The 26848-nt window shown below is 43.5% G+C and overlaps 1 protein-coding gene across 1 annotated transcript; it reads right to left on the bottom strand.

Moving 5' to 3' along the window:
• Nucleotides 1-322: 322 nt before the first annotated feature.
• Nucleotides 323-20505, bottom strand: TMEM183A (transmembrane protein 183A). The gene is made up of 8 exons (XM_075850745.1): nt 20258-20505; nt 17187-17276; nt 14954-15112; nt 9793-9955; nt 8571-8751; nt 8327-8410; nt 4628-4783; nt 323-962 (listed from the first exon to the last, which is right to left on the bottom strand). Exons 1-8 carry the CDS (start codon nt 20319-20321, stop codon nt 777-779), a joined length of 1083 nt encoding a protein of 360 aa, XP_075706860.1. The 5' UTR covers nt 20322-20505; the 3' UTR covers nt 323-776.
• Between the last annotated feature and the right edge of the window lie 6343 nt (nt 20506-26848).

Below are 26848 nucleotides of genomic sequence, written 5' to 3'. Positions count from 1 at the left end.
AATGGGCAGATGTTTGTCAACGCATTCAAGCCATAATTTTGGACGTAATTCGGGGGCCGATTAGTGCAGAGAAACCGGGTCTGTAAAGATGGGTGAAATACTGGTGAAACCGGACCCGTATTTACAGGCATGGGTCCGTAATTACTGGTGGAATACGGGTCAAATACGTGTGACCAAGGACCCGTATTTACGGGAGAAAAAAATAAATACGTTCATGTGCATGAGGCCTAAGGCATCGCTATTTTAATGCATATCCAGCTAGCAATTTTTTTTTTTAAACCAGTCTAGGGGAAGGGATAAGAAATGATCATTACAATCCATGTATTTGTAAAGGGAAAATCATATTACAGATCAGCTTCTTCATAATTAAGACATGAGTGGTGGGGACTATCCCAGGTTCTTGTTAAGAATACAAGTGGTAAAAGAGATAAACACTATTAGTGACAAATACTTGGTCAAAGACAACACTTCAAGTAGCCAAAACTTTACATTTCACACTTGTTTCAATAGTTCATTTTCCCACAATTTTCTTTAGTTGTAAGAGAAGTATATTCCCTACATTTAAACCAAAAAACTAAAATTTTTTTTTAAATATTTATAATAATTCAACATGAACGCTTTATTCCAGACATGATTAGTCTTGATGGTTGTTTGAACTTTGGCAGTAAAAGAAGTCTCCATCAGCACACCATGAATCACACCGTCTCCAGTTTAATATCTCAGTTTCTTTGGTTGCTGTGGGGGCGGCTCCCAGAATCAAAGTATCTGTTCCAACACTAGGCCATGGCTGAGAAGGGATATTTTGGATGCCACCAGTCTAGAAGATGGACGCTGTGTACTGGATCCAAAACAATCTGCACTCCTTGTTCCCCACGAGGTTTCTTGCCATTCATCACTGGGCAGTCTTGAAAAACCAGTCTTACACGGTGGTGCCTCATGTCAGTACTGACATTGATGGTCAACTGGAGGGAGTAAACAAGTAAAACAATCAGCAACAATAAGAAGACCAGTGTTAGGCCTTATTCAGTCGAATGTTGTACATGACAGTGTGCGGTCCGGAAAAAATAAAAAATAGGACACATGGACCTCTGCAATTCAATGGGGCTATTCAGACGTCTGATTTTTCACGCAGCGTGTTTCCGTTGTGTGAAACTCATTGCATGTCCTATTCTGGTCTGTTTTTGCAGCCCACTGAAGTCTATGGGTGCGTGACAATCACAGACAGCACATGGATGTCACCCGTGTGCGGTCCGTGTTTCACGTACCAATTGCTAAAGAAACGCTGATAAAAAAATTAAAACGTGTACCAACACTGACATTAAAAACTGTGGCCACACAGAACTGGAATGCATTAAAAACGGACACGCTCGTCTGAATAACGCCTTAAGCTGTAGAGGAGTTATTTAATATAGGGCTATTAGAAGAGTCTTTGAACTCAGAAGGGCAGATTTTTTTTATTTAGGTACACAGCTTCACTTGTTGTTTTCCACAAATTTCACACATTTCTTTACAAAGTGAACTAAATGAGTAAAGGGCCTTTTAACACGGGCCATTATCGATCAAACAAGCGTTCACAGAAGGTTCGTTGATCGGCTGATTGTATTGTTTATACAGCTAAATATATCAGCGTTGCTGCCGACATTCTAGAAATATATGGGGACGAGCGATCGTAGTAACGAGCGCTCGTCCCCATGCTAGCTCCTTGTGAAATGAGCAACGATCAATGAGTTGTCTCATTGATAGGCACTCAATTACACGGCCCACTTACGGTACTCATCTTCTTATATGGCTCCAAGGCCTCATGCACACTTCATTGGACATCGGCACCAGAGGCTACAGTTGATTCTGCAGCAGCATCGGCGTTTGCAGGTAAGTCAATGTAGCTACTTACCTGCAAACGCTGATGCAGAATCAACTGTAGCCTCTGGTGCCGATGTGGCCGACACGATGCAGGACCTGTGAGTGACGTCACAGATCTGCACTGCCAGAAGCTGGGCGTTCTGAAGAGAAGTGGATGATACTTCTGGTCAGAACGCCCAGCTAGTAAAAGTAGTAAACACGCCCCGATGTACGCACATAATACACGCCCACTTGGACTTTTGCGAGCCTCATTTGCATAAATACAAAAATGGTCATAACTTGGCCAAAAATGCTCGTTTTTTTAAAAATAAAAACATTACTGTAATCTACATTGCAGCGCCGATCTGCTGCAATAGCAGATAGGGCTTGCAAAATCTGGTGACAGAGCCTCTTTAAGGCTGGGTTCACACGAGCATGTTACGTCCGTAATGGACGGACGTATTTCGGCCGGTAGTCCCGGACCAAACTCGGTGCAGGGAGCCGGGCTCCTAGCATCATAGTTATGTACGATGCTAGGAGTCCCTGCCTCTCCGTGGAACTACTGTCCCGTACTGAAAACACGATTACAGTACGGGACAGTTGTCCTGCAGCGAGGCAGGGACTCCTAGCATCGTACATAACTATGATGCTAGGAGCCCGGCTCCCTGCACCGAGTTCGGTCCGGGACTTCCGGCCGAAATACGTCTGTCCATTACGGACGTAACATGCTCGTGTGAACCCAGCCTAATTGTTCACAAACAGACAACATCCAAAACCATTCTTTTACGTAGAGGTATTTTGCTCCCAGACAAAATCCTATAACCCTGTTATGCCCACACTGCACCAATCTGTGGGTATAAAATGCAAAGACTGTCATAATTGACTGCTGGTGCTCTCCCTCTGCATTACAGGGCAGGTCTGTGTATGCACTGATAAAAGTGGTCAATGCCCGTTGCTGTCAGTGAGTGACTCCATGGGTTAATGGGTCTACACGGCAGACTAGATGGGGGGGGGCGCGGCACTTTAGAGGATTTCTTAAAGTGTAACTAAACTTCTGACATGTACTAGTGACATGTCAGAAGTTTTGATTGGTGGGGGTCCGAGCACTAAGACCCCCCCCCCCCCAGTGATCACAAAAATTAAGCGGCATAAGCGCTGTGTCGCTTCATTTCTGATCGGCTTTCCTCCGAGCAGCGTACAGGCTGAATAGAAAGTCTACGAGTCCGCACACCGATCACTCAGCTTTCCGAGGAACGCCGACCAGAAACGAAGTGGCACATTCCTCGCCCGAGCGCTTCTGCTGCTTTGTTTTGGAGATCGTGTGGATCTCAGTGCTCGGACCCGCACTGATTAAGACTTCTGACATGTCAAACATTTTTTTTTTGTAAAGTTTAGTTACACTTTAATCACATTAGCAGCCGGTTTCCTTTTTCTATACTTTCCTTTAATCTTGACAGAGAAAGGCAATAGTCTACGTAGAAACTATGCAAAAAGTATTGCACTAAAGATCCAAAGGGCGGGTTCACACATGGCGGAATTGCACTTAAATTCCGCTGCGGACACTCCGCAGCGTTAATCCGCAGCGGAGCCGTTTCTCCATTGACTTTCACTTTAATTTAGCAGTGTTCGTTTACACGATGCGTACAATTCCGCTGCGGAGCATAGGCTGCGGAGCGGAATTTGGTGTCCGCAGCATGCTCTGTCTGTTGCGGAGCAGTGGCGGACTGGTTGCGGACTCATGGCGGAATTTCTCCATTGACTTCAATGGAGAGTCAAAATTCCGCAATGAAGTCCGCAGATCTTGTGTGCTGCGGAGCGTATTGTTTTTACTACCATGACATTTCTTCATTCTGGCTGGACCTATGTATTTCTAGGTCTACAGCCAGACTGAGGAAGTCAATGGGGCTCCCGTAATGACGGGAGCGTTGCTAGGAGACGTCTGTAAATAGTCACTGTCCAGGGTGCTGAAAGAGTTACGCGATCGGCAGTAACTGTTTCTGCACCCGGGACAGTGACTACCGATCTCAATATACATGTATCTGTAAAAAAAAATATAAGTTCATACTTACCGAGAACTCCCTGCGTCTGTCTCCAGTCCGGCCTCCCAGGATGACGTTTCAGTGTAAGTGACGGCTGCAGCCAATCACAGGCCAAGCACAGGCTGCAGCGGTCACATGGACTGGAGCGTCATCCAGGGAGGTCGGGCCGGATGCCGAAAGAGGGACGCGTCACCAAGACAACGGCCGGTAAGTATGAATTTCTTTGACTTTCACTAGGGAAAGTGCTGTCCCTTCTCTCTATCCTGCACTGAATAGGGAGAAGAGAAGCACTTTTCCTGCAGTCCGCAGCGGCCAGTCCGCATCAATTTTCTGCACATTTTGTGCAGATCCGCTGCAGAATCTGCAACGCAGATTCTGTGCGGCATTGATGCGGACAGTTGCGGAGGAATTCCGCCATGTGTGGTCATGCCCAAACTCTGCAGTTTACAACTTTGTTTTCATAAATAATTTGTCTGTATGGCTAGGGCCAAAACAGGGCATCTTAAAATGGCCCATTTTACACCGAGACCTACCACAGATAGTAGCAAGTCTTACCAAGCACTTAAAATCAAACATTGCAACGTACTCTATTGAACGCCATGTAATGGACCTGCTTCAATACCTCTAGAGGACTAGACATCCTATAATACTAAACATGGATAACATTGCAGATCACAACGCACATGGTCAAGCTTAAGGCTACGAAACTGATAACATGGAGAATAACCACACACATTACGATTACTTACATAAGTTAGTGTCATACCCATAACAACAGGGATGAAAATAAAATTTAACGTAGTAACTTGAAGAAGGCAACAGTCCTGGTCTGGGTTAAAGTGGACTTCTTTGTACTCTGCCGGGGGCATTAGTCCATTAAGACAATGGTTCTTCTGCTTTGGCGGCTAAACAAATAAATACAAGGTTTATAGAAGAATTATCACTGGTTTTATCGTATATAAAAAAAAACACTACAAGTAACATATAAAGAAAGTAAAGTGAAATGCAACCTGTCTATGTATTTGATAGGGTAAAGTGATTTGCTAAATATTATAAAGTGTCCATCATTTCTGGGAACGCAGTCTTAAAAATATTACAAATTGCAGGTGCCAAATCATTAAGTCAAGACTCCTCCTGACATATACCCATCGATAAGAAATAATGTAAACCAGGCCACAGAGGTACACAAGAGCCATCAGATTCGGCTTACAGCAGAGTAATGCAGCCTTTAGGTATAGTGAATGCATAGAAGCTGCAGCACTAAACAAAATAAAGCTATTAGAAAATTTTTTAGTATGCAAAAATAAAATATGCATCAAAAAGTCTTCAAAGCGTTTAAAGTCTTTGGGAGATATGTAAACAGCCGAGTGCCTAGACCACAACTGCTAATGTTTTACTAGAATATCCAGGAAACGCACCTTTACATAGAATTAAGCAGAATTATGTATCAACTTGAAAACAGGCTTATGACACCCACACACAGGGCATGGTCGGTTAGTTGAAGCGGTTCCACATATTAAAGATTATCTGAAGAATGAATAAATTGTCTTAAAGAGGCTCTGTCACCAGATTTTGCAACCCCTATCTGCTATTGCAGCAGATCGGCGCTGCAATGTAGATTACAGTAACGTTTTTATTTTCAAAAAACGAGCATTTTTGGCCAAGTTATGACCATTTTTGTAGTTATGCAAATGAGGCTTGCAAAAGTCCAAGTGGGTGTGTTTAAAAGTAAAAGTCCAAGTGGGCGTGTATTATGTGTGTACATCGGGCGTTTTTAATACTTTTACTAGCTGGGCGCTCTGATGAGAAGTATCATCCACTTCTCTTCACAACGCCCAGCTTCTGGCAGTGCAGACACAGCCGTGTTCTCGAGAGATCACACTGTGACGTCACTCACAGGTCCTGCATCGTGTCAGACGAGCGAGGACACCGGCACCAGAGGCTACAGTTGATTCTGCAGCAGCATCGGCGTTAGCAGGTAAGTCGATGTAGCTACTTACCTGCAAACGCTGATGCTGCTGCAGAATCAACTGTAGCCTCTGGTGCCGGTGTCCTCGCTCGTCTGACACGATGCAGGACCTGTAAGTGACGTCACAGCGTGATCTCTCGAGAACACGGCTGTGTCTGCACTGCCAGAAGCTGGGCGTTGTGAAGAGAAGTGGATGATACTTCTATTCAGAGCGCCCAGCTAGTAAAAGTATTAAAAACGCCCCGATGTACGCACATAATACACGCCCACTTGGACTTTTACTTTTAAACACACCCACTTGGACTTTTGCAAGCCTCATTTGCATAACTACAAAAATGGTCATAACTTGGCCAAAAATGCTCGTTTTTTAAAAATAAAAACGTTACTGTAATCTACATTGCAGCGCCGATCTGCTGCAATAGCAGATAGGGGTTGCAAAATCTGGTGACAGAGCCTCTTTAAAAGAAGTAAAGCATTTTAACACCAGGGTGCAAACGAATAAGTTTTTTTTTTACAGTGGTGAAACCCATCTCTGCGGCAATAAGGATAATGGACTTCTAAAATAAATATTTTTCCTTACTAGGCAACATTATATAGAGTGAGGGGCATATATTAGGACTAGAATACTGTGGAGCGGAGGGCCAATCTGAAAGAGCAGTGTAGCGTCAGTACGCCTATAGAATATGGCGCATGTCAGAGTTATCCAATATGGTTTATGGTCACTCCTAAAAGGGCTGGAAAGCTTTAATAAACCAGCTGCACTTGGTGCAACTAAAAAATCCCTGCGAGGATGTAAACCAAAATGATAGGAGCCAATAAAACACATGTACAGTTACTCTGAAAGCTGGGGCAATTGACAAATGTTCCAAAGTAAAGAGGCTCTGTCACCAGATTATAAAATCCCTATCTCCTATTGAACGTGAAGGTTTTTTTTTTTTTGAAAAACGATCATTTTTGAACCTCATCGTTCCCACCCAGCTTCTTTCACTGCAGACACAGTGTGACGTCACCCACAGGTCCTTCAACCTTGGCGTCGGAAGAGAGAAGACACATCGGCTCCAGGCGTCAGAGGGTACAGTTGAATCTGCAGCAGCATCACCGTGTGCAGGTAAGCATAGTAAACTCCCTAGAGACGAGCATATTACCCTCTCGGACGCCTGGAGCCTATGTATCTTCTCTGTCCGACGCCAAGGTTGAAGGACCTGTTGGTGACGTCACGCTGTGTGTCTGCAGTGAAAGAATCTGGGTGGGACCGATGAGAAGTGTATGATGCGCCATACACTTCTATTCACAACGCCCAGTTGGTAAAACCAGTAAACACGCCCAGTTGTCCATTGAAAAGCTCATTTCCATAAATATAAAATTGCTCATAACTTGGGCAAAAATGATCGTTTTAAAAAAACAAAAAAAAAAAAAAAAAACAACTGCTGTTATCTACATTGCAGCGCCGATCACATTCAATAGGAGATAAGGATTTGATAATCTGGTGACAGAGCCTCTCTAAGGGTATGTTCACACGGCGGGGGTCCGTAACGGCTGAAATTACGGGGATGTTTCAGCCTGAAAACATCCCCGTAATTTCAGCCGTACCGGCATGTGCAGGCGCTTGAACGCCGCGTCAATTACGGCCGTAATTAGCGCTGCTATTCATTGGAGTCAATGAATAACGGCTCCAATTACGGCCAAAGAAGTGACAGGTCACTTCTTTGACGCGGGCGTCTATTTACGCGCCGTCATTTGACAGCGGCGCGTAAATATACGCCTCGTGTGAACAGACAAACGTCTGCCCATTGCTTTCAATGGGCAGATGTTTGTCAGCGCTATTGAGGCGCTATTTTCAGACGTAATTCGGGGCAAAAACGCCCGAATTACGTCCGTAAATAGGCCGTGTGAACATACCCTAAGTCTGCCACTGTGGGCTTTCAGAGTTGGGCTGGGTTCACACGACCTATTTTCAGACGTAATGGGGGCGTTTTACGCCTCGAATTAAGTCTGAAAAAACGGCTTCAATATGTTGGCAAACATCTGCCCATTACTTTCAATGGGCTTTACGATGTACTGTGCCGATGACCTGTCATTTTACGCATCACTGTCAAAAGACGGCGCGTAAAATTACAGCCTCGTCAAAAGTGCAGGACACTTCTTGGGACGTTTTTGGAGCGGTTTTCTCATAGACTCCAATGAACAGCTCCAAAAACGAGAGTTGCTCAAGAAACGTCTGAAAATCAGGGGCCGTTTTCCCTTGAAAACAGCTCCGTATTTTGACTCTGCGTGTGAACATACCCCTACAAGAGGCGTGTCTCATTTACTAACTGTCTTATTAGATGGACCTAGCATGGTTTTAAGCCTGTGCCTGGCGATTACTTCAGAGGGGAGAGATCACGAATCCCCCCCGCTCTTGCAGGCACACTAGAATTTATAAATCTTAGTTTATTTATGAATGGACACAATTTTAATTACATGAAGTAAATTGGCCTACCAGCTTTTTTAATTTGAAGTTAAATTCCCACAATGGTGCAGGTCTGCTTCCAGGCTCCACTTTCCTACACCAGTAAAGTAAACACTGAAAATCAAAATATAAAATGCACTAGTTAAAAATGACAAGCTAAGCAAAAAAAAAAAAAAAAAATATATAAAAGATCACATACACAGAAGAGGTCGGCCATCAACCTACATTTTGTAATTATTATACGAATCCATTTGTGGTGCCCCACGCAACTTACTTTGGAATTTAACAAAGTATTAGGAGTTGATTCAGGTAATGAAGGATTTTTGGCCACCCTGCAGCAAAACGGCTCGTACATGTGAAATAAGGAACGGATAACGCATGCACGCAGAGAACGCAGAATGTACATGCACTCTGGAAGCAGACGAACGGGAAGGTAGGCGCTCCTCTGGTAATGTCTGCAAAACAGGTAAATAATTGTTGAAACAAAATAAAACCAATGCCATTTTAGTTATCAAAGAGGACCCGTCACCTCTCCGGACATGTCCGTTTCAGTAAATAATTGTGTTTCCCATGAAATAAGAAGCATATTTTCTTAGCTCTACTCTGCCCATTTTCTTTTTTTATTCCACCAAGATTATGATGAATAAATTGATAACTGGGTGTTACCAGTTGGGGGTGTGTTCCTACACAGTCTGACACTGTCCAATCATTGCTGACACTTTAGGGACACACCCCTTTTTAACAAGGGAGATTAACACCCAGTTGTCAATTTATTCCAGAATGGTTATTTCATGGGGAAAACAAGAATTCACTGAAATAGACATCATAGGTGACAGGTCCTGTTTAATTCAACATATACAGACACTGACCGCCTTGTTTTATGCATACTTATTGGAAGAAGTGTTACAAGTGATAACCTATTAAACTGGGATTACATGGCCTTTCTTTGATGTGGTTATGCATGTCGTTCAGTAGCATCTATTATAATCATAGCGCTAAAATGTCAAATGATACAATTATACTTCTAGTACAACAGGTCGAGAACGCACATTTTATAATTGATTGTTTTCTTTTCTCTGGCCACTTCAGATTTTATCAATGTGTAATTGTAACTTTTTTTATATTTATTAAAAAGAGCAGATGTGTAAAGACAAAATTACGGGTGGAAAAACGCTCATATTACACCCAATGCTCTCCCAAACGAATCCTGGCACATCTAAAATATTATGTTAAGATTCTTAAAATATTTTACATGCCAATCCTTTCCTCACTGTACAAAGACCGTGCCCTTGATAAGTGACATCTCATTCCATGCACGTGCAGATAAGTATACAAAGACAGCCCAGGATTGGACGACTGCATCTTCACAAATAAGACCTTTACCCACGGCCCATTTAAGCAATTCTAAACGTTCTCAAACCAGCCAGTCCTGCAGATCATTACTACGTGAGGTTATGGTTATATTAGTCATTAATATTCTACACTGCTCATCACACCTTTTGTACAATCTCATCCAAAAGACAGCAGTGCAAGTAACGGTCCAAGCTTTCTTACAGATAAGAGCAAACGTCACGACATCTTCAGGTCGGATGTAGGAGGCGAGTACAAGCCAGATGTCAATGGTGTAGTCCCCTCCAGTGAGGTCTGTGATGCTGCTCTCTGGAAGAGGAACACACAAAATGTACATCTAACCTTATTCATTGGAAGACATCTCATCTATTCCACACGTGTGTGTGTGTGTATATATATATATTCCCATGTTTGAGAAACACCAATATTAATACAATTAGATCCTGTCAGACAGAGGAGTTGTGGAATTCTAGTCACGTAAATATCCAAAATGTTTCCCAGGTCAGTCATTTTCTATGATCACCTCGCTCTGTAGGTCTATATACTTACAATACTACAATATTACGTTTTTGTCGTTCTTTTGTTAATTTTAACTATTGCACAAAAATACTTTTTATAAAAAAACAAAAACGTTTGTATCACCGCATTCAAAGAGCCATAACATTATTTTTTTCCGTCAGAGCGGTTTGAGGGCTTATTTTTTTTTTCAGCAGGACTTGTATTTATTTATTTGTACTATTTTGGGGTAGATGCGACTGACCACTTTATTGCTTTGGGAGGCAGCATTTAGAATTATTTTCTTCTTACGGAATCCACCTGGTGGGATAACGTGATCATTTTACAGTTCTGTCATTATGGATGCGTTGCAGCATGTATCTCGATATAAAATTGTATATATAAATATGTTTTATTGAGGATATCTGGTATCTGTGTGAATTGTGGACTACATATTAAGAAACGTGATTGGTTGATTTATATTTTTAGTGTTTCTCTTGTGGTTTATATCAAGTGTTAGACATAATGGGGTAATTCAACTTTTTGATGCCCCTAAATTTGCTCAAACCTCGACGCAATCCAGTTTTGCACAAGAAATTGTGACGACTTTTACGGCACTTTTCTAAAAAGTGGACGGAGCTTAGCAGAAGGGCCGGGTCTACGCGACCCAGTCAAGTTTACTGTAATTTACATCAGAAATTAAAGTAGAAATCTACGCCCAGACAGCCGAAGATGCAATTTTTTTTTAAAATAGGTGTGCGTCTCTTAATAAATCTGTTGACATTTACACCAGGAAATGCTCCCGACATATACACATTCATTGTGAGCTTTGATTTGACGGATGCCCTAAGGGCGGGTTCACACATAGCGGAATTTCACTTAAATTCCGCTGCGGACACTCCGCAGCGTTAATCCGCAGCGGAGCCGTTTCTCCATTGACTTTCACTTTAATTTAGCAGTGTTCGTTTACACGATGCGTACAATTCCGCTGCGGAGCATAGGCTGCGGAGCGGAATTTGGTGTCCGCAGCATGCTCTGTCTGTTGCGGAGCAGTGGCGGACTGGTTGCGGACTCATGGCGGAATTTCTCCATTGACTTCAATGGAGAGTCAAAATTCCGCAATGAAGTCCGCAGATCTTATGTGTGCTGCGGAGCGTATTGTTTTTACTACCATGACATTTCTTCATTCTGGCTGGACCTATGTATTTCTAGGTCTACAGCCAGACTGAGGAAGTCAATGGGGCTCCCGTAATGACGGGAGCGTTGCTAGGAGACGTCTGTAAATAGTCACCGTCCAGGGTGCTGAAAGAGTTAAGCGATCGGCAGTAACTGTTTCTGCACCCGGGACAGTGACTACCGATCACAATATACATGTATCTGTAAAAAAATATAAGTTCATACTTACCGAGAACTCCCTGCGTCTGTCTCCAGTCCGGCCTCCCAGGATGACGTTTCAGTGTAAGTGACGGCTGCAGCCAATCACAGGCCAAGCACAGGCTGCAGCGGTCACATGGACTGGAGCGTCATCCAGGGAGGTCGGGCCGGATGCCGAAAGAGGGACGCGTCACCAAGACAACGGGCGGTAAGTATGAATTTCTTTGACTTTCACTAGGGAAAGTGCTGTCCCTTCTCTCTATCCTGCACTGAATAGGGAGAAGAGAAGCACTTTTCCTGCAGTCCGCAGCGGCCAGTCCGCATCAATTTTCTGCACATTTTGTGCAGATCCGCTGCAGAATCTGCAACGCAGATTCTGTGCGGCATTGATGCGGACAGTTGCGGAGGAATTCCGCCATGTGTGGTCATGCCCTAACAGTGGAATCCGTCACCATAAATTGTAATGGCATCTGTGTAGTAAATACATCATGGAAAGCGGTCTATGAATGGTTATGAACTTAGGGACTGTTCACATCAGCGACGGCTTCCGTTTAGGATTTCCCTTCATCTGTTCCATCAGAGGAGCAGATGAATGGAAAGCATCACTTCCGTCAACATTGATTTCAAATGGTTTCAGTTTACCTCCATTCCACAAGGTTTCCGTTTTTTTCACGGAAACAATGGCGTAGTCGGAAGCACTATTGCTTCCGTAAAGAAAAAAAAAAAAAAAGAAAACAGCCTGAAACCTAGCGGAATGAAGGCAAACCAAAAAAACAAAACACATTGAAATCAATGGTGATGCAAACGGAAGCGTTGCTTTCCATTTGGCTTTCCGTTCATCTGACAGAACAGATTAACGGAAAGCCCAAAACTGAAGCCAGTGCGGATGTGAACAGGCCCTTAGATGTGAGGCACTTGTTCCCTCCTTCAGAAGAGGGAAAATGGGGTCATGTACGTCTCTGGAAGGCATTACAGGGGGAGAGATTACAAGAACAGGCAGTATTCTTTCTTCCTGCTGTCGCTTGCAGCTTCTCCCTCCCTTTCACAGAACCAGGAAGTGTAACTTTATATCCTGATCAAACAAGTTTTGTACTTCAATGCGCCTAGAGCTTTGATTCAGGTGTCATTTTGAAGATCCGGCTCTTTAAAGGGGTTTTCCCATAATCAGATATTTATCACCTATCCTATGGAGGTGATAAATATTGATCGGTGGGGAGCAGACTGCTAGGACCCCCACGATCACGAGAACGGGATTACCTTGCTGTTCCTGAAAGCCCCATATAAATGGAGCGGTAGTTGGCATGCTCGGCCAATGCTCCATTCATTTCTATGGGGCTGTCTTTTAAAAAGGTATGATGCATTATACACATCATAGGAAGTGGAGGGGTTAAAGGAACAGTGTCATCACAAATTATTTTTTTATATGTTAAAGATGTTAGTGCTTTATTAAAAACGTTTATATTCATTTGTGTGTTTGTGTTTTACTTTTTCTTATTTTTACACTTTTTCTTCCCTATGGGGGCTGCCATTTTTTGTTCCATTTCTGTGTGTGTCGATTAACGACACATACAGACATGGAATACGGCAGCCACAGTCCCATAGGGACTGCGAACGGCTCCCGTCCCATTGACTGCAGTGTACGGCGTCTGTGTGGGAACTGCGCATGCGCCGCTCCCACACAGTCCTATTCGAAATTGACGCCGTCCGGCGCCATTTTCCTGTGGACCGGAAGTCGCGGCCGGACAGTAATATTACTACTTCCGGTCGCGGCTTCCGGATTTGTGCACTTGCACCAGCGGCAGCAAACGGAGCGGACGGGCCGGAGGGAGCCGCGGCGGCAGGAGCAGGTAAGAGATTTCAATGTATGTTCGTGTTTGTGTGTGTTTACTACTGTATGTAAACCTACTACACTGTGGGTTAGCTCAAAAAATGGCGACACAGTGTAGGAGGTTACACCGTTCAAACCCCTCGTTTATCCCGGCACTAGCCAGGATAAAGGAGGGGGGATGCTGAGAGCTCACTAGAGCGAGGGCTTTTAACCCAATGTTGCAATGCTGCAATTTTGGGAACAGCTCCATCTAGTGACCAAAAATGGGTAGTATTATAAATTAGAAATAATTTATAATATTTCCTGGCTCGTGCAAAAAAAAATAAAAAAATTTGAACAATGTTTAATCACCCACACACTAAATGTTTAATTTTTTTTAAAAAAACATGTTTTTCTGGCAACACATTCCCTTTAAGTGAATGATCTGGGCAAAACGGATGTACTTTGTTAAAGGGAATGGGTCGCTAGAATTTTTTATTATTTTTTTTAGTTAAACAGTTAGTGTATGAATGCTTAAACACTGTCCAAATTTTTTTAATTTTTTCACGAGTCAGGAAATATTATAAATTAGATTCTAATTTATAACATTTCCCAGTACTGGTCACTAGATGGAGCAATTCCCAAAATTGCAGCATTGCATGTGGTAAAGCAACCACATTGCTTTATGCTGCAAAATTTGGGAATACTCACTCGCTCTAGTGAGCTCACAGAATCCCCCCTCCCTTATCCTGGCTAGTGCCAGGAGAAAGGAGGGGATTGAACGTCAAACCTCCTACACTGTGTGCCGCCATTTTTTGAGCTAACACACAGTGTAGTAGGTTAACATACAGTAGTAAACACACAGAAAAACACGTACATACAGACCTAACTTACCTGCTCCTGCCGCCGCCGCTCCCTCCGCTCCTGTCTGCTCCTCGTGCTTGCTTCAGAACACAAGTCCGGAAGCCGCGACCGGAAGTAGTCATCTCACAGTCCGGGCGCGGCTTCCGGTCGACATGAACATGGCGCCGGATTTTGCTCTAGCGAAGACCTGACTTTTGGTCTGTGTAAACAGACCCCGTACGCTATAGTGGATGGAACGGCTCCCATTCGCATGCTCTATGGGGATGTGTGTGCCGTATTCCATCACTGTATGTGTCGTTAATCGACACATACAGAGATGGCAAAAAAAAGGCAGCCCTCAGAGAAGAAAAAGTAAAAAAAAAATATAAAAAAGTAAAACACACACACAAATAAAAGATTTTATAATAAAACACTAAATGCAAATTGATATCAAATTTTTTTTTTCCGTGACACTCGTCCTTTAAGCCTGGTGCAGGGCCTGAGGGAGCGGTGCATAGTACAGGGAGTCAAAGGACATAAGACAGAATCTGTGTAACATACACCACCACTTCAAGCCCTGCATTAGGCATAACAATGTATAAGTTCTGTTTGGAGTACTCCTTCAATCTTGAAGAGCCCCTTAAATGACAAACTTCATATCTGCTAATGACTTTTCTGGATGTGTAGAATCCATTTAAATATGGAGAAGGAGGTTTCAATATTAAAGAATATCCCAAGGGGATTGAAGTCAAAGCAAGTATAAAATCTTGAATCCACGTATGTCTCACCTTTTTGCTTCTTACTTTTCTTTTTCCTAGAAGAGATTCCGTTTACATTTCCAATGTCTTCCAGCTCATCACTGCTGCCATATTGTCCATTCTCAGACAATACAGATGAACCATCCTCACTGGGCACCCGAGAGGCCGCCAGGCCACAAAGTGCTTTCACTAAAGCAGTAAACAATAAAATGTAAACAATATTGTCAAGGCTCTATTTACATTGCGCTCGCAGTGAGTGTTGGAGACACGTATCTGGAGGATTTCCCAATGTATACCTCCGATGGAAGCCACTGTACAGGCATACGTTGCCCATAGGACTCCAGAGTTTAAAAAAGAAAACCCAAAAAAACAAAACATACCGCACATAAACCTGCATGAGCTAGTCACCCAGCCAGTATCTGCGTATGCACGGATGGGACGCCTTAGGTGAAGGCCCAACGTAACGGCATTAAAGCCGCCGTGATGCCATCGACAGCCGTGCCAGAGGCTGCGACGAAATCGCTTGTTTATGGCCGTGCATTATTGCAGGTAAAACAGCCGTTCACCGGCAAAATAGTGTAGGTACGAAGGGTGTAATCCTTAATGGCTGCATGATTTTTAAAATAAATAGTAGTTTTACCCGCAACAACGCGCTGCCATTTACGAGCAATTGGACAAACGTGCTGAAGAAGGTGCCGGCGAGGCTGTCTCGCATCGCATCAATGCCTCTGTGGGGCCTTACCCTTACTTTCACTGGCATATTTGTGTTTTTTTCTATTCTATTCCCAAAAACAAACGAACACCTTCATTACATTTGCCGAGTCCATATGATGCTGGAAACATACCCTAGTCTATACTATATTCATAACGTGACACACGGCTGCCCTTTCATAGAATCACCGCTTAGGCCAGAAACTGACTCCAGTGGAAATGTGATCACCGCAGGACCTGAGCAGCAGCGAATGAGGTGTCAGCGCTGGAACACTGGGCATTTCAGAGGGTGAGTGAGTAGGTTAGCTTTTATATCATATACCCTGCTGAAAAGAGGAAAAAAAAAAAAACTCACAGAAAACCTCTAAGTACGCTGCGGGACACTGTGAAAAGGCAGCACTATCTCCAGCAGCCACATAGAAAGTGAATGTACCATAGGGCACTCTGGGAGCCCCGTTCTCTAGATCGGTGGGGGTCCTAGTTGTTAGACCCCCCCCCCCTCAATCAGACACTTATCACCTATCCTGTGCATACGTATTAATTGAATATTATTAGAAAACCCCTTTAAAGGCCCAAAATAGGCTGGTAACTAAAGGATTAAACCGGTACAACACACTCATCTGAATCACATCTAACTTTGTAAATGTGATGACAACCGTACGCTACCAAACGACACAGTATGACTCCGGGGTGGAAAATGCTCCACGGCTAGAATGATTATTATGGAACAACTCCCGGTTATACAGGAGGTTATTCCAATATAAATGGATTTGTGAACTGTGGAGAACAAAGTGGTTTTATATGAGCTGTTAAAGAGTCTCTGTCACCACATTATAAGTGCCCTATCTCCTACATAAGGAGATCGGCGCTGTAATGTAGGTGACAGCAGTGATTTTTATTTAGAAAAACGATTCACGCTAATGACTTTCTTAATGCCCAAGTGGGCGTGTTTTTACTTTTAACCAAGTGGGCGTTGTACAGAGAAGTGTATGAGGCTGACCAATCACAATCCCGACACTTTGCTAACGTTTGTGTGAAATTTACAGCACAGAAAGCGTAATCTCGCTGTAACCTGTCATTTACAGCATGAACCCACGAGATTACGCTTGCTTTGCTGTAAGTACCACAGAAACTTTACCGAAGTGTTGGGATTGTGAATAGACATCGCGTCCTAGCTGGAAGGAATGTCTATTCACTGTCAAGACACTTCAGTAACGTTAATGTGTGAGTAACGACTGCACATACTTATCTAGCAAGATCACTGTGCGCTGATTAAATGAATGGAGAGAAGTGCATGACGCCGATTGGTCAGCATCATACACTCATCTTTACAACGCCCACATGGTCAAAAGTAAAAACACGCCCAGTTGGGCATTAAGAAAGCATAAAGCTAAAATCACTCATAACGTGGTGAAAATAGATCATTTTTCGAAATAAAAAACACTGCTGTCACCTGCATTATAGCGCCGATCTCCTTATGTAGGACATAGGCCACTTATAATGTGGTGACAGAGCCTCTTTAAGTGTCTTCAAGTCTTAAACCTCTTCTCACCTTCTTTCTGAACAGCGTTGGCCACCGACTTTTTCACTCGTCCAGACTTCACAACAGCTGGATCTGAATTGGCAAAATCCGCCACTGTAACTGGAAGAAAAAAATAGAAAAATCTTAGAAAAGTCAGAGATGGTAATTCTTCCTTAATATTGCCTGCTTGTGCCCAACATTAACATGTCTTTCCATTCTATGTTTGAATGGGTACTCGGTATGAAACAAATTCATATTCTGCCCTGTTCACACTAAAGTTGGTGGCTCCAAAAGCAGTTGTCAGATTTGACACCAAGAATAGTGCAGTATGCAGGGATGTTCTTGCCGTTAAAATGAAGACCTAAAAGATTAAGTCAATGGAGTTCAGAGACCAAGACTACTTCTTTCTTCACAGCTTCAGGACGGCCACTTGGATTGTACAATGGCTACAACCAGCACCCTCAGGTCCATCACCTTGACAGGAAGTGTTGCGCAGCATAAAACACTGTTTTTTGGCAAATCAGACAGAATCTGCGATGGAGGCTCCGTACTGAACAGAGCCTAATGCAGCAGGGGGTCAACATCTTACAAATCTGCGGTCCCTCAGCAGTTACAGGGGGGGGGGGGCGCGCGCGCAATACTGAGGAGAGTCTCTGGGCACCCTGCAGACAGTATCATAACATTAAGAAACATTTAGTGGTCACTTATAAAAAGGTCACTATTTATGAAGAGCGGAGAATCAAACAAGCTGCTAGTCTCCATACACTGCAACATCAGGCACTACTAGTCTTCATACATTGAAAACAGGCACTACTAGTCTCCATACATTGAAAACATCAGGCACTACTAATCTTCATACATTGAAAACATTAGGCACTACTAGTCTTCATACATTGTAACATCAGGCACTACTAGTCTTCATACATCGTAACATCAGGCTCCATACATTGTAACATCAGGCACTACTAGTCTTCATACACTATCAGGCACTACTATTCTCCATACATTGTAACATCAGGCTCTGCAACACTGACAAAGTTCAACTTCAAGGATGGGAAATTAAAATGAGTGCAAACTGGAGCTGTTGGCCATGGCAACCAGATGGTTTCATTCTCCAGGGACCCTACGGGAAATGAAAGCTGAAATCTGATTGGCTGCTATGGGCAACTCGCCTACTTAAAGAGGCTCTGTCACCAGATTTTGCAACCCCTATCTGCTATTGCAGCAGATAGGCGCTGCAATGTAGATTACAGTAACGTTTTTATTTTTAAAAAACGAGCATTTTTGGCCAAGTTATGACCATTTTTGTAGTTATGCAAATGAGGCTTGCAAAAGTCCAAGTGGGCGTGTTTAAAAGTAAAAGTCCAAGTGGGCGTGTATTATGTGCGTACATCGGGGCGTTTTTAATACTTTTACTAGCTGGGCATTCTGATGAGAAGTATCATCCACTTCTCTTCAGAACGCCCAGCTTCTGGCAGTGCAGACACAGTGTGTTCGAGAGATCACGCTGTGACGTCACTCACAGGTCCTGCATCGTGTCAGACGAGCGAGGACACCGGCACCAGAGGCTACATTTGATTCTGCAGCAGCATCAGCGTTTGCAGGTAAGCTACATCGACTTACCTGCTAACGCCGATGCTGCTGCAGAATCAACTGAAGCCTCTGGTGCCGACACGATGCAGGACCTGTGAGTGACGTCACAGCGTGATCTCTCGAGAACACGCTGTGTCTGCACTGCCAGAAGCTGGGCGTTCTGAAGAGAAGTGGATGATACTTCTCATCAGAGCGCCCAGCTAGTAAAAGTATTAAAAACGCCCCGATGTACGCACATAATACACGCCCACTTGGACTTTTACTTTTAAACACGCCCACTTGGACTTTTGCAAGCCTCATTTGCATAACTACAAAAATGGTCATAACTTGGCCAAAAATGCTCGTTTTTAAAAAATAAAAACGTTACTGTAATCTACATTGCAGCGCCGATCTGCTGCAATAGCAGATAGGGGTTGCAAAATCTGGTGACAGAGCCTCTTTAAAGAGTCTCTGTCACCACATTATAAGTGCCCTACCTTCTACATAAGGAGATGGTCTCTATATTGTAGGTGACAGCAGTGCTTTTTATCTATTTTTACCACTTTGAGCGATTTTTAGCTTTATGCTAATGAGTTTCTTAATGCCCAAGTGGGCGTGTTTTTACTTTAGACCAAGTGGGCGTTGTACAGGGGTGTATGATGCTGACCAATCAGCGTCATGCACTTCTCTCCATTCATTTACACTGCACTAGCGATATAGTTATATCATTATGTGCAGCTACATACACAAGCCCTAACATTACTACAGTGTACTGATAATGAATAGACATTACCTCCAGCCAGGATGCGATGTTTATTCAGAATCCTGACACGTCTGAATCTTTTCTGTGAGATTTCCAGCAAGGCAAACGTAATCTCGTTTTAAATGACAGTTTACATCATAATCTCGCGAGATTACGTTTGCCTTGCTGGAAATCTAACAGAAAAGATTCAGAAGTGTCAGGATTCTGAGTACACATGACGTCCAGGCTGGAGGTAATGTCTATTCATTATCAGGACACTGCAGTAATGTTAGTGTATGTGGCTGCACATAGCGATATATCTATATCGCTAGTGCAGTGTAAATGAATGGAGAGAAGTGCATGATGCCGATTGGTCACTGATTGGTCACTGATTGGTCAGCGTCATACACTCCTCTGTACAACACCAACTTGGTCTAACGTAAAAACACGCCCACTTGGGCATTAAGAAAGTCATTAGCATAAAGCTAAAAATCCCTCATAAAATGGTAAAAATAGATTTTCTAAATAAAAAGCATTACTGTCACCTACATTATAGCGCCGATCTTCTTATATAGGAGACAGGGCACTTAAAATGTGGTGACAGAGCCTCCTTAAGCTAAATCTCCCATTCACAGTGAGGCGTTAGATCCGTGCAACCGGTAACAAGCTCCGCGGCCCACTACAACATTACTGTATAGTTGCGGGGGAGGGGAGGCATTGATTATTTATGTCACATCTACTGCGGCGCCGGCTGCTACCGGAACACGTGGTCTCCTCCTCCTCTCACCTCGGTGGGAGCTCATATCATTGGCCCGGAACTTCAGCCGTTTCCTGTTCCCTCTCCTGGGCATGGCTGCGGCTTGGTACGGGTGAACGTCACACAGACTCTGGGTGAGGGTATGTCGGTCCGGGCCATGGCTACAGACCACGGGGGAATGAAGAAAGTGGAGGGAATAAAAAGTAAGCGCCACCAGGGTCTTCGGCCATCATGGAACACGTCACTCCAGCACCGTATGACCTGGAAGTAGTATCCCTGTCTCTTCCGCCCGCCATTACTGTAAACAGTGGTTGGCAAATTTCCTTCGGTCGATACATTACTGCACACGTCAAGCTGTTCCTTACCAGAGAGCACGTCTTCAGGGGTGGGCGGGTCAGTTGATGCCATGGTAGCGACCGACTGCCGTTGTACCATCACGTGATGTCGTGTCCTTTGATATCATGTTAGAAACTAGAATTTATGGAGAACGTTTATGTAAACCAGTGGGCGTGAAATAAGTGGTGTGGTCACTGGCGACCAATCAGATTAAACATTTCATTTTACTATGGCAAAATGTAATTGAGATTAACCCCTTAATGACAAATCTATTTTTTACATTTTTCCATTGTCACATTCCAAGAGCTATAACTTTTTCATTTTTGCGTCGACATAGCTGTATAAGGTCTTGTTATTTGTGGGACAAGTTGTATTTTTTTAATAGCACCATTTTGGGGTACATAGAATTTATTGATTAACTTTTTTGGGGGGGGGGGAATAGAAAAAAAGCTGACATTTTGACACTTATTTTGCATCCTAAATCTACGCCGTTTACCGTGTGGTGTAAATAGCACAATAACTTTATTCAGCTGATTTTTTTATGATTGCGCAACAGTACCAAATTTGTATGATTTTTTTTTTTTATGTATTACTACTTTTACACAGGTAGGCCCCATGCACACAAAAGTAAAATACCCGTAATTACGGGCCGTAATTACGGCACGTTTTTACGGGCCCACAGACTTCTATTGGCCACGGGCACCTACCCGTATGCTTACGGGAAGGTGCCCGTGCCGTTGAAAAATATAGAACATGTCCTATTTCAGGCCGTAATTACGGCACGGGCAGGCCCATAGAAGTCTATGGGGCTCCCGTAATTACGGGAGCGTTGCTAGGCGACATCAGTAGTCACTGTCCAGGGTGCAGAAAGAGTTAGTTGATCGGCAGCAACTGTTTCTGCACCCTGGACAGTGACTACCGATCACAATATAGAGCAACCTGTAAAAAAAATATAAGTTCATACTTACCCAGAACTCCCTGCTTCTTCCTCCAGTCCGGTCTCCTGGGATGACGTTTCAGCCCATGTGACCGCTGCAGCCAATCACAGGCCAATCACAGGCTGCAGCGGTCACATGGACTGCCGCGTCATCCAGGGAGGTCTGGCTGGATGTGAAGAAAGGGATGCGTCACCAAGACAACGGCCGGGTAAGTATGAATTTCTTTTACTTTTTACCTCGGAAATGGCTGCCCCATCTCTCTATCCTGCACTGATAGAGAGAAGGGGCTGCCGATTAGTGCAGTGCAATTTTGCAAGCGAAAACGTGCCTGTAAATAAGGGTGGAATACGGGTGACACTGGAGCCATATTTACGGGCGAGGGTCCGTAAATACTGGTGCAATACGGATCAAATACGTGTGACCAAGGACCCGTATGTACGCCAGTATTTACGGACGGTAAAAAATACGTTCGTGTGCATGGGGCCTAACACTTTCTTTTTCAAAATTATTTGATTTTGAAGAGCCATAACGTTTTTATTTTTTCGCCGATGCAGCTGTATGAGGGCTTTTTTTTTGCGGGACGACTTGTATTTTTTATTGGTACAATTTTGGAGTAGATGTGACTTTTTGATCACTTTTTATCACATTTTTTTTATGGCAGGATTCAAATAAAACAGCAATTTTTGCATTGTTTTTTTATTTTATTTTTTTACGGCGTTCACCGTGCGGATTAAATAATGTAATAGCTTTATAGATGGGGTCGTTACGGACGCGGCGATACCAAATATGTGTAACTTTTTTACTTTATTTTTTTTTTGTAAGGAAAAATGTTGGTTTTTCATTTTTATTAACTTTTATAAAACTTTTTTTTTTACTAGTCCCACTAGGGGACTTTACTATGCGATCATCCGATCACTTTTATAATACACTGGAATACTTTTGTATTGCAGTGTATTACTGCCTGTCCGTTTAAAATGGACAGGCATCTGCTAGGCCATGTCTCTGGCATGACCTATCAGGCATTCACTACAGGCAGACCTGGGGGCCTTTATTATGCCCCAAGCTGCCATAGAAGACATGATACCCGGCGATCTTATTGCTGGGTGCCGGTGCGATGAGAGAGGGAGCTCCCTCCCTCCCTCTCTCCAAAACCACTCAGATGCGGCGCACGCTATTGAGCGCCGCATCTGAGGGGTTAAATGAGCGAGATCGATACTGATCTCACCTGTACGAGCAGGGCTGCCCCCAGCCCTCAGCTGCCGCTGAGAGCAGGGAGATTTAACGGCTCCCTGCTCTGTTTATTGTGATGCAGCGCCGTCAAAAGGCGTATGCATCAGCATAAAGCCCATTAGTGGCCGCTGTGAAAAGGCGTATTGGCGGTCACACACGAGTTAAAAAGAGACTTGTTTTTTTTTTTTTTTACCAGAAACAACGCCACCCTTGTCTACTGGCTGTGTTTGGATTGGCATTCGAAAATGGCGCTGTTTGTGGAAAATTTTATACAATTTTATTTAGGACAGTTTCAGACCAGCCCCCAACGAGCATAATTTTGATCCGTATGATGCTGTTCGTTTTGGTCATTAGACCTGCAGTCTGTCCAGGATTTGCGACCATAATTTGGGGAAAAAAGTGCGCCCGTATTACACTTTTCTGAAACTGGCCTTAAAGGGACTGTTCAGTTAAAAAAACCAAAAACATTTTCATACAAGCTAGTAGGAAATTCTGAGCTAATAAAGGGGTTCAGGTTCCCCATATCTTGGCGAGAGTGGAGCACAGAGCGTCTTGGACGAAGAGCCTCTCCTGCTCTGGAGGACATGTACATAAGCAACTCATTGATATGAATGGGCAATGTGTAATACTTAATTTGCCCTGTGGTGGTGCTGCAGGGAAATTGAACACTTACTGCCACGTTTTCCCATAGATTACATTTGATTGCTGGGAGTCCCAGAAGGAGGACACTTTGTGATCTGCTTATATTTAAGGAACTCTTCTAACAAGTAGGGAATATGAAAGCAGAGAACCACTTTGAAAGTGACATTCCAAGTGGAAGCTCCTCCATGCCCTCAAATCTTCAGTTACCTGTTCCCTGTAGATCCAAGAATCTATGGGCCTACGGCTCAGGTCTTGGGCAGCAGTTCTTCTGTGGGCGCCTCCACTCAATTATCCACTTTTGCCTGGAGTGACCTGTTAAATCATCATCTGCTGAGCATGCATGTGTATGGGGGGGGGGGGGATCGGGAAGTATTGCTGTTGGCCGAACAATCGTTCAGCCGACAGCTATGTAATGTGTATGGCCAGCCTTAGTATGAATGTGTGCAGGACAAGGGGTAGGAAGAGTAGCTCGCAGCCTAGGGTGCCATTGAAGAAAGGGGATATATGGATAAAGAAGAAAAGCAACGCTCTGTGTTCAACTTAATTTTTTCCTACAGCCAATTGGATACTGATAATGCTGTGTGACACAGCCATACACTAATATCATTACATCCACAGACATATCGAGAATGTAACTACGTGAACCAGGGCTGATGGATGTCAGCTGAACAATTATCTATCGGACAACTATTATGCTGAACTTCATGGACCAAGAATGGGAGGCGCATTGTAAAACCCCTGGTTGAACACCAAGAGATGTTGTTGCTCCATTCCTCCTACTTTTTTTTTTTTTAGAAAGTTCCTACTTTTTGACAGAAATCCATCCTGAAATGCCCCTGATATGAACTAGTGTTGACCCAAACCTGGCCAAAATATATTAGACTGAAGGTTTGATGGGTGTGTCAACTGACACCCTTCAGTCACTTATCCAGATTCAAATTCGTTAGTTATAACAATATATTGGAGAGAAGTAAGACACAAAGAGACAATGATTTATACCCAAAATCTTTCTCTGGTTTATTGCTAGAATGCAATTACAATGGTATGTGTAGGGGTGTAGGCTTGAGCTCCGCTAATCACTTACAAACGAGACCGCTCTAGCTTAGCCAATCATGTACAAATGGGACGTTGACTCTAGCTCAGCCAATCACGTACAAATCCAGGAGATAAGAGGGTAAAAAACGGAATGTCCGAGGGCGCAGCCGTAATGAAAATTACTTTTTATTTTTGTACAATAAAACAGCAGCAATGTATTTCAAGGCAGTACCGGTCCCTTCGTCAGGTCCGGTACGGCCTTGAAACACATTGCTGCTGTTTTATTGTACAAAAATAAAAAGTAATTTTCATTACGGCTGCGCCCTCGGACATTCCGTTTTTTACCCTCTTATCTCCTGGATCTACACAGCGGAGCTTTATCAGTCTTCGGACCGGAATTTGGGCTGCAGCTGTTTACCCAAGTGATCACTTGGATCCTCTTCATGGGATTTTATGCTCCTAGCATAACACCATCAGGTCAGCACAATTGACCACCGTTTTTATCCACCATTTATATTACAGGTTCATGCACTATGTGCTCTTTGTATCCCCTTTTTCTTACAGCGTAATCACGTACAAATGGGATGTTGCCTCTAGCTCAGCCAATCACGAGGAAGAAAGTCATCTTATGGAAACTTATTGTAAGACAGAATCTTCTCACAAGAAATAATGAGTAAGACAAGAGTCATAACAACCTTGCAGGTGCAAGGCCAATACGTACATTCACCTAGCAGATCCAGATAAAGAATGATAAACTTGGCTAAGAATGTTTAACCTTATGAGTGTCCAGACAATCCCAGCATAAATTTAATTATGCAGAGAAACAGATGATTCTTCAAAACACAAAATGGCTTCTTCATACAAGATGGAGTCACATAACCACATTTACAAAATGGAGTCCCATAAACATATTTTTCTCACTTTCACATAGAGTATTGATCAACATTAACAAATGTTGTCCATGTATTGCTCCATAAAGTAGCATTCTGGTTCCATCGTAGATATCTGGAAAAAAATGCTCCTTGTGTCTGGCGCTTGACGAAGACCTCAGTACGAGGTTGAAACGCGTTGCAGAAGTCCTGTCTTTTTTTATTGTTTTTAAAACAAATTGTCCAATAAATTGTTTTACCATCTATCCAATGGGCTCGTGGTAATCACCACACCAGCTACACAGAAGCGCCAGACACAAGGAGCATTTTTTTCCAGCTATATACGTTTGAATGACCACGTCGAGGAGACTCCAGCAAAGGAGGTATCCACCGTGGGTCTGCTCCAGAGGCTAGCACCGTGTACCGGAAACTACACCAGATGAGCAACAAAGTCAAGTTGGGCTGACGATCCTGCACAACCTAACCAGGTGAGTCTATCATAACTCATCTGCGCACCAATATACCACCAGTGCATATGATATCACCCTAGAGGAGCGCGTTTCTCTTTTCTAAACATTCTGGTTCTATATTATGCATACTATATTATTGGCTGATTTATTGCTATTGAATTAAGATAATCTTTACCATAATTTGTAAGGATCTCAGTATTTTTTTTTTTTTTTATATAAAGGCTGAGCTCATATACTAAGAACATTCCCCCAAAATGTTGAAAAGTACCCCCACATACAGTGTCAGCCAGAGTTTCCTCTTAGACAGTGGCAAACAGAGTTCCCCTTAAAGGCATATCTTCTTTTTTTGGTGGGAGTTTGACCACTGAGCATACATTGTTCTAGAAAATGATATTGCTTAGTCCTTGTTCCTGGCGGAGTAGTGGTCTCATGCATGGTTACTTTCCGTTAAAGGGGTTTGCCCATCCGAGACATTTATGGCATATCCACAGGATATGCCATAAATGTCAGATAGATGCGGATCCCACCTCTGGGACCTGCACCTATCTCTAGAATAGGGCCCCCTAAACCATGTTCTATCTTTCACGGTTCCCGCTGCCACTTGTAATTTCAGACCATGTAATCAGAGAACAGCGTAGCTATGGTATTTTCTGATGACATGGTCGGAAATTACAAGTGCCAGCGGGAACCATAAAAGGTAGAACAGGGTTTAGGGGGCCCCGTTCTAGAGATAGGTACGGGTCCCAGTGGTGGGACCTGCATCTATCTGAAATTTATGGCATATCCGGTGGATATGCCATAAATGTCCCTGATGGGCAAACCCCTTAAAAGGGGTATTCCCAGAATAATAAATGATCACCTATCCACAGGATAGGTGATCATTATTGCTGGGTCCTCTACTGATGGTCAGAATGCGGGTCCTGAACCCCCATATCCTCTTCACTACACCCCCTACGGTAAGAAGGAGCATCAGTCCGGCATGCGCTCCCCGTCCCATTCATTGTCTATAGGAATGATGGAAACAGCCGAGCGTTGTACTTGGCTGTTTCCGTCATTCTCATAGACTTTGAATAGAGCGGTAGCGCACTTTTTCAACCGCAG

This window comes from Rhinoderma darwinii, chromosome 2, assembly GCF_050947455.1.
Source record: "Rhinoderma darwinii isolate aRhiDar2 chromosome 2, aRhiDar2.hap1, whole genome shotgun sequence".
Classification (NCBI taxonomy): domain Eukaryota; kingdom Metazoa; phylum Chordata; class Amphibia; order Anura; family Rhinodermatidae; genus Rhinoderma; species Rhinoderma darwinii.
This window is presented reverse-complemented; position numbering and strand designations above follow the sequence as displayed.

Coding starts and splice junctions, on each gene's coding strand:
- TMEM183A (XM_075850745.1), bottom strand. CDS start 20,321: ATGCCCAGGAGAGGGAACAGGAAACGGCTGAAGTTCCGGGCCAATGAT. Junction 8,752..9,792: donor TGGATGAGATTGTACAAAAG/GTGTGATGAGCA, acceptor CCTGTTTTGCAG/ACATTACCAGAGGAGCGCCT. Junction 8,411..8,570: donor ATACTTTGTTAAATTCCAAA/GTAAGTTGCGTG, acceptor TTTGATTTTCAG/TGTTTACTTTACTGGTGTAG.